The sequence below is a fragment of the Callorhinchus milii genome, unplaced genomic scaffold (genome assembly GCF_018977255.1).
Source record: "Callorhinchus milii isolate IMCB2004 unplaced genomic scaffold, IMCB_Cmil_1.0 Scaffold7, whole genome shotgun sequence".
NCBI lineage: Eukaryota > Metazoa > Chordata > Chondrichthyes > Chimaeriformes > Callorhinchidae > Callorhinchus > Callorhinchus milii.
In genome coordinates, this window is record NW_024704748.1 from 4,581,397 (window position 1) to 4,598,018 (window position 16,622).

Below are 16,622 nucleotides of genomic sequence, written 5' to 3' on the forward strand. Positions count from 1 at the left end.
CTCACACACACACACCTTCACACCCACTCGCACTCGAATCCACACACCCACACTGTGGGACGCACTCACAGACACACACACACCACACACACACTCTCACACAGATACGCATGCTTTGACACAGCAGAACCTCACACACACACGCACACACTCTCACACAGACACACACAGTCACACGTGGGCACAGAGTGACCTCTGATGGTGTGAAGGAGGGAATGGGGGAAAGAGCAGTGGATGGAAGCCGAACAAGCAGGCTGGAAGAGATGGCAGAGGGAGACAGAGGAGAGATCCAAAGCCAACTTGATCCGCCACCTGGCATGTATGTCGGGCTTCAATCACTCCGTGCAAATGGGTTCAAATGCAGACCTCTCGCCCCATTAGACACACACCCTAGTATTCTGCATCACTCGCCCTGAATTTTACAGGAGTTCACTCCAGCAAATAAGAAGAGATTCCCACCCGCCTCGCATTATTAGAGGAAAGCCTCAGCATTGACTGCGAGGTCAGTGCTGGTAAAGGCAATTTATAACACTTCCCTATATATAGTATCATCCGCTAGGTGAGCCTCCCTCCCTCCCTCCCACACAGCTTCACACTCCCTTACACTCAAATACACACACACACACTCTCACACACAGACACAAACACAGACACACACACACACTCTCACACAGACACAAATACAGGCACACACACACACTCTCACATGCAGACACAGACACACACACACTCTCACACAGACACAAACACAGACACACACACACACTCTCACACACAGACACAAACACACGCAGACACACACACTCTCACACACAGACACAAACACAGGCACACACACACTCAAACGCAGACACAAACACAGGCACACACACACACAAACACAAACACAGGCACACACACACACACACAAACACAGGCACACACACACACACAAACACAGGCACACACACACACACACACGCTCTCACACAGACGCACTCTCAGACCCTGTTTGAGATTTCTGCATTTCAAAGCTCTGGGTCTCCAGCATGTTTCCAAGAGGCAACCTCCAAAAGTTCAATGTCTAATTAACTGCTCTCTAGATTAAAGCAATAAATAAGTACGGACGTTTAATTTAACCCTCAGACGCTGTACATAAATTTGAGCGCAGCTGTTAATGAACTGCTCTGCAGCGTGTTCATTTCTCCGCTCCCCTATTTCAGACGTTTGGTGCAAAATTCTCTGGCGTCTCAAACCTAACCTCTTTTGATTTTTTTAATATGTATTCGAGTGTCAGCCTGACTCAGTGATAGCGCTCTCGCCAGTGAAGTCAGAAGGTTGTGGGTTTAAACCCCACGTTGGGACTTGGCATCACATAGTCTAAGCCGACGCTCCAATGCAGCGCTGGGGGTGGGGGGGGGTGGTGTGTTGCATCGTCGGAGATGCCGTCCTTCGGATGAGACGTTAAACCAAAACCCCTGATCAGGTGGATGTTAACGATCCCATGGGAGCATTCAACAAGAGAAGGGAGTTTCTCCCTCCCAGTGTGCTGGCTAACAGTCCCCCAAATAAAATGACTTCAGATGTAAGGATCATTTATTATTATGATATTATTATAAAATAAAACCTTTGCCTTGTGGTATTACGTCTAATGCTTAGCCAACTGATTGACTGAAGGTAGGTAGCTTCTCTGCCTCGTTCCACCTCACAAACCCCACTTAACATTCAGAGCGTGGAGTGTGTGTAAAAAAAATAGGTTTTATTTAATACAGGCATTGCAAACTGCGTTCCCTGCATGGAACACCAGATGAGTGGCAAGTTAATGCGCCAACCACAAATAATGCATCCAGATTGCTCTTTAGTTCCACTCAACTAATGGCAATTGACAACTGTAGTACTCTACATCACACATTTACCACGTCTCTGCCACGACTCATATAATTTAGCGGCCGATTCACACGCATACTGCAAACTATTTGGCAGCTCTAATGGGGAGTGTAATCAGGAAGCATCAAATTACCTGGATTGTGCGAAATCAGACTAAATGACTCTCCATTGCGTGGCTGCATTAACGCACTTCTTAATTGCGGGCATTTACATAACGCTTTCAATTGCTGCTTTTCTTTTCCCCCACCCACCCTCTGCGGTTGGCACATGGAATTGCCTGCTACAGTAAGGGAGCTACAGGCAGAGTCCATTGTGGCTTTCAAGAGGGAAGCTTGTACACGCAAACGAAAGATAAAAGATTTGTGTGTCAGCCTGGCTCCATCAGTAGCACTCTCGCCTCAGAGTCAGAAGGTTGTGGGTTTAAGTCCTTCCACCTACGTCGAGACTTGGAAGACATACAGTCTAGACTGAAATTCCAATGCAGTGCGGGGGAAGAGTGGATGTGCTCTCCTTCGGATGAACCATTTAAACCGAGGTCCCGTCTGCCTGTTCGGGTGGATGTTAAAGATCGCGTGGCTCTATTCGAAAAGAGAAGGGAGTTTCTCTCTCTCTCCCGGTGTGCTGGTCATTAATCCCCCAAATAAAATCGGTCACTCCATGGTTGTCTGCGGGACACTGCTGTGCACAACTGGGTGTCGCGTTTCACACACAAAATACAGTCACTACACTTTACAATATATTCTGTGAACAGGCCATATCAAATGCAAGTATTATTATCGTTACTAAACAGAGGTCCTGTCTGCCTGTTCAGCAGGACATTAAAAAACGAGGGGAGTTTCTCTCTCCTGGTGTCCTGTCTGATAATTCCCCTAATAAAACTGGCCATTCACCTCGTGGCTGTTTACAGGACCTAACTGGCTGCTGCGTTCCTCTACAAAGACAGTCACTACACTTGAGAGAGCAATTCTTCTGAGTGCAGAAGAGCAAAGCAAGCAAAGAAGCTCACAATTGTGACTGACCTCCACAATCCGTTAACACATCCAAAGCTCTTGATGTAAAACTTGTGTTTTTTTTATCTGGGGATTGCCGTTGGTGGCTGCCAAGTTGCATTAATTGAAGCAGAATTCTTTAACTAGACTCGGCAAGTAACATCGCATCCCGAAAAATCCCATTAACTCCGGCTGTCTGCATTCATTAGCCTCAGCGCAGAAATTATTGTGAAATGATGGAAGTATAAAGAGAGCGTTTCCAACATGGCAGGGCAGCCCAATTCACTGACCAAAGCTGACACTACTTATATTATCATACGTTTTCTTTCTGGAACCAGCCGGGTGTCTGACACGTGTCTCCATGCTTCACATTATCCAAAGCAGGCTGAGTGTTCCACATACGTACACCACCCACACATGGGAATTTCCCCGTGTCTGGAAGGGAATGCACACTCACTCTTTCTCTCTCTCTCGCTCTCTCCTTCCCCCCAGAGGGACGAACCATGCTTATCTAATTCCAGAAGATCGTAGGATCTTACAGCACTCTTGCCTATGCTGGCTCTTTGAAACAGCGATCCAACTAGTCCCACTCCCCTGCTTACCCCATACCCCAAGATATTTGGCACAGGTTGATGAAACACAACACCTTTCATGTCAGGAGGACATCTCAGAGTGTTTCACAAGATTTACTGTAAATACTGATTTACCTCTCGGTCCCTCTGCATGGTCGAGCGGCAGGATTCAATCAAAGACAGGAAGAAAGGAGCTTGTGTAGAACCCTCAGCCCATCCAGCCTGCTCCACCATTTTGTCAAGGCCACTTTACAAGATACACAGTCATGACACTTCACAGTAAATCATGCGACGTGCTTTGAGAGGTCCTCACGCCATGAAAGGACTCATGCCAACAAGCAGTTTAGTGCTGTAATGAGGAGTTCTGGAAGGATGAGATCAAATGGGCTGAAGGGCCTTCTTCATCCGATGAAAGATGGTTGTGAAAGGCTCTATACGAAATCCGAGGATTATTATTCTTATTGTTATCCGATAATTGTGGCAATGTTAGCAGTAACACGGTCTCTAATCAGCAGCAGCCAACCCTCTTTCATCTCGTTGGTGCGAGAGACATCACAAACTATCCATCTGTCTCCAACTCTGTTTAACTGAAGTGAAATTGATTGATCTGTTTAATTGGAACCCTTGTCTATAATTGCGTCAGGCTACTTCCATTTGTGTTTTTTTNGCCTGTGACAAAGCGAAGCATAAGGTTCCCGATGGTTTTGGATTGATTATTTTTGTTGTAACAAGAGCAGGACGTTCAACATATTTGAGAGGAAGCTTACACGAGCGAGATGGGAATAGAGCGGGTGTAGGTAAGGCAGAACAGGAGGGGTAGAGGTTTGTGTGGAACATAAACCAGTTGGGTCAAGTGACCTGTTATAGAAAATTAACACTGAACAATAATTTAACCATAATAATAATAATCCAATGCATTTGATATAGCGCCTTATCACGTCATTGAGACGTCTCAAAGCGCTTCACAGAATACAGTGTAAATTGATTGAGAATTGAGAGAAACTGAGCGAAGCTCCCTTCTCTTTTCGAATAATGCCACGAGATCTTTAGTGTCCACCTAGACAGGCAGACAAGGCCTCGGTTTAACGTCTCATCTGACGGACGGGATAATAACAACTTGCATTTACCCAGCACCTTTCACCTGGGGTAGCGTCTCGGTGCCCGTAATCTCAAATAAACCTCGGAAACCTCACTTGCTCTCACGCTGCGCGAGCGCTGAACAACCTGGCATTTGCTGAGAATGTCAGCGTCTGTCACCGTGACTAGATTTTGTAGGAAACTAATTGACATATAAACCGAAGGGAACCCCCAAAAAAGTGGATAATCGCATATTTTTCTGCACAACCATTGATGATCACCTCGACATTTAAAGCTCTGCTGTAAGTGGCTACGTGAAGAGTAACACACTGTAAAACAGGTAGGCAGATTTTGATTAGCGTGAAAGGCCACTAACTCATCTGTGTAGGCTGGTGAGTTAGCAGTGCAGACTCTTATCTGAAGAGATTATATTCAAAATGGCCTGACCTTTTTGACTAATGTTAATTAGCAGCTGCACTTTGCCACGTGTGAAATGACACCACCAGCTGATGATTTCATCCTTCGGATGAGAAATTAAACCAAGGTCCTATCTACCTATTCAGGTGGACGTTAACATAAATCCGTCATTGACATTACACCGCAGGGCCAGTGGAATAACCAATGAACTCGGGTGAAATAACATACTTTGAAGAGTGAAACGAGGCTGCAGGGAAGGTGGAATTAATAAAATAAAACCTCATGTAATAATTACAGAAAATCTACACTGCAGCCCACAATCAAGCCCATATTTCTGCTAAATGAAAACAAATTCCGATAACCCTACTGACTTGGCCACTCCGTTTGCTCAGCGAACCCTCTTCCTATCTCCCTTCCCAACCACACCCACTGTGGGGGAAGTTAAGCCGGGATGACAATGTCCAATTAATCACTGACCCAATACATCTATGCAAAACAGACCAAATTAGCATATTCATTAAACTGTCAATTGCTGAACAGCTTTGTCTGAATTCTCAACAGCGCCGCACTTGCTGATTTCGAACAATTAGGGATTCCTCATTTGACTAATAATCTTCATTTGTATTTACAGATGAAGATTAATTGGCTGAATTGATGATCCTCAATAATGCTGTACACACTTAAATTTGCCAAGATGTCATGTGTGACAGTTGAGGTTGGATAAATTCAAGTCTTACTTCTGACTCCTTACGAGACCACTGGAGTAAGGTATTAAAGTAAGGTATTATTAGGTATTAAACCATTGGAGTAAGGATTCCAGGAAGGGTGGTTGAGGCCAGGGCACTGGATCTCATTTAAAAAACAGCTTGATGTTGAGGGGTGGAGGGTACGGTTCGATTCTCAGGCGGAGCAAAACCTTAGGCAAGTTTCCTTACTCCATACGCCTCTGTTCACTTGTATGTGAGTGAGTGTTTGTGTTTGAGTGATTATGGTTGTGTTAGGGTGTGTGTATGAGTGAGAGTGTGTGTGTGTGTGTGTGAGTGAGTGAGTGTGTGACAGTGAGTGTGAGTGTGTGACAGTGGGTGTAGTGAGAATGAGTGTGTGTGACAGTGAGTGCCATCTCTCACCTTCTGGTCTTGTCCGAAGGCAAGGATCCAGTCCTCCTGGTGAGGGTGGAAGAGCATGCTCTGGATCAGGAAACCCAGCCGGTACTTCTGATAGGTAGCTCCTTCGTCAGAGCTGATCAGCACGCTGCTCTCCATCTCAGGGTCACTCACCAGCATGATCTGTCCGTGCGAGAGATAGAGCGAGCGCCAGAACCAGAGAGAGAGAAGGAGAAAGAAAGAGAGAGAGAGAAAAAACAGGAGTCAGAATCTAAGGCAATAACTACAAACAAGATCAACAAACCCCATCAGTGTCCTGGCCAACAATCCTCCAGATAGAAATTGCTCAGTCACTCCCTGGCTGTTTGTAGGACAGTGCTCTGTGTAAACTGGTTGCCCCATTCCGTTCGGTCGTAAATGCACAGTTATGACTGCACTTTACAACAATTACTTGTGCTATTAGAGAGTTCGATATTGTAAGAACAATAACTTGCATTTATACAGCGTCCCAGAGTAACCTATTCTAGATGCTGTTGTTGTTAGATGCTATATCAAATGCGGAGATTGTTACAGGAGCGTGTGTGTGCGTGCGTGCGTGTGTGTGGAGAAGGCAGCAGTGTGCCCGAATAAGCACATCACAAATGCGCTGCTTTTGCATCAATTGCAAATGCAATTCCAGAACAACCGCTGCCAGCTGTCGCCGGTGACTCTGGGTATCACGTGCCCGTCATCTGCTGGCAACAAGGGGATGGCTTCGCTCACTACACAAGGGGCAGCAGCCTCCTTCCTGCCCATCGTTCCCTGGCAGGAACACTACGATCTGATCTCCGGAGTTTACCCGAGCGAGACGGTGTTGCAGTGACAATCTCTGAAAACACTGGGCAAGCTTGCTCTCCAGTGTTGTGCTCTTGTACCAAAGCCTCTGTTTCCGCTCGGCTGCTCGCGACAGCCTGCGGCTTCATCGCTTCAAGGATCCTGTCAATTTCAGATTACAGCAAGCAATTTCAACAAGGTAGCGATAGGATTGCCTGGGCTTGGGTTCGTATCCGACTCTCTCTCTCTCTGCAGTCTGAAACCCGCACACGACTGCCACCAATATTAGGACAAACAAGCTTAACAATCACCAATGATAAATGTGGAGTCCCCGGGGTATAGCAGTTAGCTTGACTGGAAAGAAAAAGAGCGATGGAGATAGAAATCATAATGATAATAATAATAATAATAATCCTTGCATTTGATAAACCATGAAGTGAATTGACTGTATATTTTGTGGGCCAATTGTGCACAGCAGTGTCCCGCAAACAGTCGTGGATTGAGCGACCATATTATTATTATTTTTTTTTGAAGGAATTATTACCCCCGGAAAAGCAATCCGCCAATCGACTGACAACCAAGTTCCTACTTTATTGCTGGGTAAACAGGCGTGTGGAGTAAGGAAACTTGCCCAACCTTTCGCCCTGCCCGGGAATCGACCCCAGGTCCTCTCGCTTGTGAGGCGCGTGTTGTAGCCATTATGCTACAAGGACTCCACCGGTAAATACCACGCCTAATAATAAGCCCTCCAAAAGAAACAAAACAATAATAAATTGGTCACTCAATCCACGACTGTTTGTGGGACGCTGCTGTGCGCAATTGGCTGCTGCGTTTCGCCCACAAATATACAGTCAATTCACTTTACAGCATATTCAGTGAAGCGCTTTGAGATGTGAAAAGCGCCACCTCAAATGCAAGGATTATTATTATTAATATTATTATTATTAAAAGGGAGATGAAGAGAAAATTAGGACAAGGGAGGTGGGAGCCTGCCCAGAAGAGGAAGAATGAAGCCTTGAAAAATGAGATGAGAGCGTGAGGAAATGAAAGCTGACCACAAACAAAGCTTCAAGGCTGACATGTAACATCAATTGATCAAAGCTTTGGATGCTTACCAACCTTGTTGCTGTTCTTTGATGCAACAAGATGCTGTGTCAAGTTCCTTCTTCTAAATAAAACCCGACAAGCATCTGCTTGAGAAGTGTGTTACGAGGATTGGGAGAGCTAGGTGCACAAATACTCTGCTGAACGCGAGGAATGCTTCTGCGGCAGCCAATTTGGGCGCAACAACGTCCCACAAGCTGCCACGAAGCGAGTGCCCAATATTTTCAATATTTTATATTTTGAATAATTAAAATGTTTTGCCCACAAAACACACAGTTGATTCACTTTACAGTATATCCTGGGAAGCCGCTTTGAGACATCATCAACGACGTGATAAGGGGCTATATCAAATGCAAGGATTATTATTATTATTATCTGTCCGATTGTTGACCCCAGTAGAAACTCCCTTCCCTTTTCAAGTACAGTAACCTCCTAATAACTCGTCACTCCAAAAGGTTATCAGGAGTGGCGAGTTAGGCATATGTATAAATGCATAAATAAATGTGGCCGGGATATTGACAGAACAACGACTTAAGTGGTACAGTACAAATAACGTAAGGCAGAGTTGAGTTATCCGTAGTTTACTGAAACATCTCAACTGATAATGCAGTGCAGTGCTTCCCCCCGACACCCCCCAGTACTGCACTTGACTATCAGCCTGGACTGTGAACTCAACGTCCCCCGGACAAAGGCTGTGTAGATGCGATGAGTCTCCAGGGCAAAGCAACAGGTTTAGAATTCCCGAAAGACGGAATGGCAGGCAGCATGAGTCACAAAGTTTGGCACTTCACAACATCAGGCTCTCTGCCCGGCTTCAGATGATGAGGATTAATAGTTGTTCATTAAGAGTCAATAAACAGGCTCCCAAAGTAAGCACTCGCTTCTGTAGCAGGTCCAGATGTCTCCATCCATCACCATTTGAGGGACAACTCCAGAGACATCATGTTACTAGCTTGGAAATGTTCCACCTAATGGGCGATGGGAGAGAGGGTAATTGATGGGTTCGGAAGACCTCGTAATGTTTCCAATACTGTATGAAATGGAAACATTTGTTCCCTGGGAAATTGTGTTAAGACTCTTCATTTTAACTGTTTGAGCAGCTCCAGTGAGTCTGAACTAATTGAGTCTGGGGGGAAGGGGGAGAATGGTTGCGTTGCACTGTGGAATCCTGTAGCATAGTGGTTAGACCCCTCGCCTCGCAAGCGAGAGGACCTGGGTTCGATTCCTTCTCTCTCCCAGTGGCTGATATTCCCCCAGATAAAATCGGACGGACACTTTACGCTTGTTTGTGGGACACTGCCGTGCACAAATATTGCTACAGTCGCTATTTTACTTTACAGTGAATCCTTTGAAGTGCTTTGAGATGCCCTCTTGACGTGAAAGGCGATGTATCAGATGCAAGGAATGATTATATAATGGGCTGCCTACTGTTGCTGTCCTGGTATTTTTAGAGTGACTATATTAAGCCCTGCAGGGCATCCCGTTGCCAAGGCAACAACATGCCCTGAGGACCGCTCAACGGATGTTTCTGCTGTTGTTTGTGATATTTTTATTAATGGACAGCAGGTGCTGGCAATGGCTTGGCAATAATAGGCTGTGAATAACATGTCCCTCCAGGGGAATTGAATCCCCATCATACCGACAATTGAAGTCAAGGGATTTATTACATTTGCCAAAGTGCTCAGTGCTGTTCACGTGCCCCACGATGGCTCAATTGACATAGCGGACACCCAGGCTGCGCCACTCAACTCACACCGGCTTGAACCTCCTTCCCACCCACCCTCCCTGGCACCATTTGCTAGAATCCCAATGGCTCCTCCACTGTCCCACCCCTGAACCCTTTCGCCCCCACAAAGTACACCTTACAGTGTATTCTGTGGAGTGCTTTGACATGTCTTGACGACATGATAAGGCGCTGTATCAAATGCACGGATTGTTATTATTATTTTTATTGTTGACCCTTCGGTGGGAGAACCAAATGTTACTATATCAACAATAATCCTTGTGTTTGATGCAGTGCCTTATCAGGTCGTCGAGATGTCTCAAAGCTCTCCAGGCGCTACCCCGCACGCAGGATGCTATGTAAATGCAAGCTGTTGTTGTTGTATACTGTCCAGTTTCTTATTCTTGCGCAACCAATGTTATTCTTGTCATACAATCAGCAACAGTGCGACTAAACTGGCGTGAATGGGAACCGAGGAGCAGGTGAGAAATGACCGCCTTAAGCCCTTCATTGAGCAGCCCCCGAGGGTGTAGTGGACAGGGCAGTGGGTTAGAGACTGAGACCGCACCAATCCTGGTCCATGCTGAAGTGTGCTGGTCTCAGTCTGGGAGAGGCTAAATTGCCTCGCTGCTTTCCCAGGGTTAGGGAGGGGAAAACCAGCCAGTGTTCCTGCTGTTGGTGCCTCTAATTTGTGTGTGTGTGTGTGTGTGTGTGTCTGTTGCTGGAGGGTGGGGAGAGGTCAGGCTCGTCTGTGACTTTTTCCATCCTCGAGGAGTTAATTGCCACCCGCTGCCAAGACTGGCATGTGTGCAATGGGCCACTTGGCAGTGGAGAGAGGGGAATTGGAGGAAGCCAACAACAGTGACCTGGCATGTGTCAGTGTAGAGAAAAAATAATTGGACACACCGAATTAATCTGAAGAATAAGCCTCTCCAAAAAGGATGTGTGTCTGTTTCTGTGTGTGTGTGTGTGGGGGGGGGGGGGGTCTGTGCTGTTTATCACTAAGTGCCATTGGTTACAGCGATTGACTTTTTACCTTGTTAAAAGCGCTCAATGTCAGAAAGAGGACAATCTCATCTCTTATTAACTCGTGCCTGAAAAGACAAGGAAGCTGTTGATCAGTTAAGCTGGGGGTAAAACAGCAAATCCCTTTCCGAGGCTAATTGTGACTTTGGGGAGGATTTGCTCCTGGCTTAATCCTTGGACAGATCGGTCCGTTAATTGTCACGAGGAGATGTCTGTGTTAAACTGCGCTTGTGGAGATCGAGCTACCAGTCAGCCAGGCTCGGTGGCTCGCTCTCTCGCTCATGGATCAGATGTTCGTGGGCTCAAGCCCCCATGTCGAGAAGTTTAGGCTGAAAGTCCAGGCTGAAGCTCCAGCACAGCGCTGAGGAAGGGGGTTGGAGGGGTTGGGGAAGTGTGTGGTGTTGTTTGGAGGCTCGGTCATTCAGGTGAGATGTTAAAGCTACGCGTTGTTGACAAGTGCAGTATTTGGTTTATCTATAGGAAAAACACGACAAAACAACGAGAGCACAGCCTTAACACAGCACAGGCTGCTGGACAGTGTGAGCTGGAATGGGAGCCGTGGTGGGGTTGGGGAGAGGAAAGATGACCGAAAGCGCAGTCGGAATGGTAGGTCTTGAGTCAGATTTTGAACACGGTGAAGGAGGGAGCGAGTCAGAGGGATCCAAGGATGGAGTTCCAGAGACTGGGACATCCCAAAGGCTGAAAGCCCGGCTGACAATGGTGGAACAGGTAGAGATGTGCCCAGTGACTGAAGGACCGGGTCAGTGCGGTTTGAGGAACGTCAGGTGGGGAGAGACTGCAGAGGGAGGGATTTAAAGGTGAAAATATTGACCGATGTTGCCGTCAAAGAAGTTGGCTTTTAATAATAATAATCATAATAATAATCACTGCATATCACGTCGGAAGGATGTCTCAAAGTGCTTTACAGGATTTACTGATGAAATTGAGTGACTGTGACAAACACAGCAAACACAGCAGCACAATTGCGCATAGCGATGTCCCAAAAACAGCTGTGAAATGAGTGACCAATTTTATTAGGGGGAATGTTGGCCAGGACACAGGGAGAGAGAAACTCTTTTCTTTTCAAATATGCCACAGGATCTTCAATGTCCACCTCAACAAGCAAACAGGGCCTTGGTTTAACATCTCTTCCGAAAGACGGGATTTGAAAGCGGAGATGGAGCGTGCGAGACGGAGGGATTTAGGGAGAGGAGAACACAGCGCGAGGTGGGAGTGAGGGAACGAGGAGGGGAGATATGACTATTGATAAAGTGGCTGAAAACTTGCCCATTGAGGGTGGGGTGGAGTAAGCCATTTGTGTCATCACCACAGCAAGAGACTGCCATGTACATCTATGGTGATTCCCTCTCTTCCTCACCCCTCATTCGAGGTCCGTCTCAAGACCCACCTCTTTGACCGCACGTTCGGTCATTCCTGTCGATGCAGCTCTCCCCCAGCATCACCTTAGACTGTGTGAGGTCAAGAGTCTTGATGTGGGGCTTGAACCTACAACCTTCTGACTCAGAGGTGAGAGACCTACCGACCGAGCCAGGCTGACACCTGCTAATCATACAACCGTACGGGCAGCTCATTCAGCCCATCACGTGTCTCCTGGTGTTAGTTTCTCCACATAATCCACCTTGTCTAATCATATTAGTAATAGATATTAATAAAAAATAATAATAAATGGAGCTCTCAGTTTGGTTTGGAGACTCTTAAGCACGGCGATGGATTTCCGCATGTGTCAGACACCCGGCTGACCAAAAAAAATTCCAATCGTACTCTCGCGCTTGCTCCCCTTTAACACCCATGTCTTTAAGCATGGGTGTTAATCGCTCTGAGACTCTACCCTATGTGGAAGGCACTTATAAGTGCAAGTTGTTGTTGTTGTTGTTAAGCATTGCGATGAGTCTCCACAGTGTGACAAGAATCATACCCTTTAACGCTCCAGCTTCCAAGCATCTGCCTAATTCCTTTTGAGAGGCATTGACTTCATCAATGGTTTGAGGGCAATGAAATCTGCATTTCAAGCAGCCTGTGTAAAGCAATGTTTTCTGATCTCCCTTTTAATTCCTTGTCTAATTATATCACTGACTGGCCGACCCGCAGGCAGAAGCTATAAACATTTGCCCCGTCAGAACTCTTCATAATGTCGGAAAGAACAGTGCAAATCACCATGGAAACCGTCAATTACAGTCTGCAACATATTCAATGGTTAAAACGCACACGGGCGCACAAACATATACACACACTCATAACCCTCTAGTCCAGGCTGACATTCCAGTGCAATGACAGTGGGATGTGCTGTATCATTGGAGGTGCCGTCCTTCAAATGTGACTTTAAATCTGCTCCTGTTGAGGTGGAGGTTAAAGATCTTATGGTGATTCAAAAAGGGAAGAGATTTCTTCCGACGTCATAGAAACATAGAAATAGGAGTAGGCCGTTCAGCCCCTTGAGCCTGTTCCGCCATTTTATAAGATCATGGCTAATCTGTACATCAACTCCAATTACCCGCCTTTGCCCCATATCCTTTGAAACCCTCACCTAACAAATATCCACCTCTTTAATCGGGGAAGTTTTATCCTGGCCAACAAGTCCCCAGAGAAAAATTGCTCATTCGCTCCATGCCTCGTTGAGGGACGTTGCTGTGCGCAATTTGGCTGCGGTCTTTGCCTACAAAATGCACAGTCACTACACTTCACAGTAAATCACTGTGAAGCAGATTCAATTTACAATATATTCTGCGGAGAACTTTGAGACGTCTCAATGATGTGATAAGGTGCTGTATCAAATGCAAGGATTATTATCATCAGCAATTCTAAATAAGGGCACAGTATAAATGCAAGTTGTTGTGACGTTTGCGTTTTCCAATTAGAGCAGCTAATCTGTTGGCCGGGACAGCGGGGAGAAGCTGAATACTATTCTCGGGTGCTGTGCGGAGGTTATTAAGCAGTTTGGGCTTCCTGTGCAGTGCTCACAGGCTTTCTCCGTGCTCTCTGTGCACATCAATAACCCTTGTTTGTCAAGCACAGCACTCTTCCTCTTGCGAAAGGACTGCACTCAGAGTGGGATCTTCCTCTGTTACAAAATGCTGTTATTGATGAGTCCCACTCAGTGCATTGCAGTGAGAGCTGGGTTTGTGGACAAGTGGTAATAAAAGACTTCCTCCCTCCTGCTGCCTGTCTCGCCAGGCTCCGCTGACTCCCTATCACAGATTGGATTAATTTCAAGATCCTCTCACTTGTCTACGAATCCCTTCATGCCCTGGCACATCCCTACCTTTCCGACCTGCTTTTTCTCCCCGCTCCACTACCCGCTGCCTCCGCTTGGCTGGTTCTGGCCCCCTGGCTTGACCCTCATCCCCTCCGCTCCACCATCGGCAGCCGTGCTTTCAGCCGCTGTGCCCCGTGGATCGACTCTGTATTTGTGGGCGAAACGCAGCAGCCAATTGCGCCCGGTAGTGTCCCAACAAACAGTCCACTACGCTATGAATACTGTGCAGTATTCTTTACTCTCCCCTTCCCTCTCCCCCTCACAATAAGTAATTTATGAGCCTGTCCACAATATAAACAGTCACTACACTTTACAAGTGAATCCTGTGAAGTGCATGGAGACATCCTCCCAACGTGAAAGGCTGTATGAATTGAATACCGCCCAAACTGTGGAGGGAGGGAGAAGGAGAAAGGGGGTTTACTAATCACTCAACGCCTCCCTTTTTTCTCCCCTCCCCATCCCTGCTCCCCCATTACAATAAAAATCACTACAGAAGGAAACGGCTCGATTTCCTTGGGAAACCGAGTGCTGAGGAGCTGACACTATAATTAGTTTTCATAGCACTTATCAGCAAAACCCACAGAACTCAAGTGTCTGTGCATTATTCTGGTCTCTCTCGCTGTTAAGTGGCAAAACAGATTGCCTTTTACCGAACAAGTACGGTCTCTCCTGTTCATTATTCCACCAGCTGCTGCCTGCCTGCATTGTCGATCCACTCTCGCTCGCCTCCACCACACCCCACTCCCCACACGCACCCAGCCCAGTCCAATTTAAGATCCTCACCCACCGATTTGAAATCCCCACCCCCCCTACTCGCACACACCCCATACTCTCTGTCACCGCCCACCCTGGCCGTCCGTCCCCTCCAACACTGCTGCCTACCCCCTCCCGCCAATTCTGGTGAACATTAATAATAAAAATACATTAACATTTCCATTTGATATGGCGCCTTATCATGTCTTTGAGACGTCTCAAATTGCTTCACAGGATATACTGTAAAGTGGATTGACTGTATATTTGTGGGCGAAACGCGGCAGTGTCCCACAAACAGCCGTGGATTGAAATGACCAAATTATTATTGTTTTTTTTTGAGGGATTATTATCCCCGGTAAAGCAATCCGCCAATCGAATAACAACTGGGTTCCTACTTACTGCTAGGTATACAGAGGCATGTGGAGTAAGGAAACTTGCCTAAGGAAACTCGCCCTGCCGAGGAATTGAACCTGGCTCCTTTCGCTTGCGAGGCGAGGGCGCTGATCCCAACACTTCGGTATTCCACAGATCAGGCGCAGTGTCAAATGCAGGGATTGCTTATAATTATTTCTGTTTATTCCCTTGATTTGTGCTGAAGTCTAACATAGGTACTGTACCATTATCAAAGGCAGCAGAGGTAAGTTGCATAACTGCAAGCGAGTCTGACAGGTAATTCCCAGGACTCCAGGTGGTGATTATTCTGCTCGCTGGGAAATCAAATTGATAAGAAGGAACTTTGCCAGGGAAGAAGTAGCCCTCGAGGCAACACTTGACCCCCTTTGGTGGCTGGTGACTGCAGTAAACACTACACTTGGTGCCTCAACCCTATACATCAATCCATTGCCCAACAACCTTACGTGCTTTGCAAGCAGCAGAATAAAGCTCTGTGGATAATGTGAGTCCACCTTCCCCCTAATCCTCGCCCTGCTCCACCTGCTCCCTCTTCCCCCCACAATCCCTGTGAGATCAATTACCATTTCCCTCCCATCTTGGGCTCCCCGTTCAATCTTTGTGAAGCACTTTGAGATGTTCTCAATAACAACAACAACAATTTAGTGTTGTTGAGTGTAACACAATTTAGTGCTACAGGATGGAGTCCTGTAGTGTAGTGGTTAGAGGTTAGAGCACTCGTCTTGCAAGCGAGAGGACCTGGATTCGAGTCCTGGACAGGGCAAAACTGTTTCCCCCGATGTTTGTGGGACACTGCTGAGCGCAGTTGACTGCCACGTTTCACCCATTAAATGCACCGTCAATTCACTTTACAATATATTCTGCGAAGCGCTTTGAGATGTCTCAAAAACGTGAAAAGGCACTCAATCAAATGCAAGGCCTACCATTATTATACTTATATACACTAGTGCCTTTCACATAGGGAGAATGTCTCTAAAGCGCTGGTGAGCACTGCAATGTCAGAGGTGCCGTGCTTTGGATGAGACATTAAACCGAGGTGCCGTCTGCCTGATCTGGTGGATATTAAACATCCCACATCACTATTGCAAGAGAAGGCAGCTTTGCCCGGTGTCCTGGCCATCAATCCCTCAGCTAATATTGCTCAGTCACTTCGTGGGCTGTTTGTGGGTCGTTGCTGTGTGCAAATTGGCTGCCACGTCTGCCTACAAATGTACCCAATCACCTCACTTTACAGTAAAATCCTGTGAAGTTCTTTGAGATGTTTTGATGACCTGATAAGGCGCTGTATCAGAGGCGAGCACTATTACCATTAAGCTGTGCTGATATAGTAGTTGGTGAGATACATATTTACTGGTGTGTCCGCAACACATTCTACGCCTTCAAATCAACCTGACATATTAACTGCTTCAAATTAATCACTCAAAACATTAGGAATTCATCATTACAATGTTGTGGGCCATTACAATCAATCTCTGTCTATAGCGCAGAATGGAA

The 16,622-nt window shown here is 46.5% G+C and overlaps 1 protein-coding gene across 1 annotated transcript in view; it reads right to left on the reverse strand.

The window, feature by feature from the left end:
- Positions 1-16,622, reverse strand: part of LOC103185231 (VPS10 domain-containing receptor SorCS1-like) — a 179,915-nt gene that overhangs the window by 44,040 nt on the left and 119,253 nt on the right. Inside the window, exon 4 of the mRNA XM_042336802.1 lies at positions 6,049-6,207. Coding sequence (XP_042192736.1) covers positions 6,049-6,207 — 159 coding nt within the window. The remainder of the gene's footprint in view (positions 1-6,048; positions 6,208-16,622) is intronic.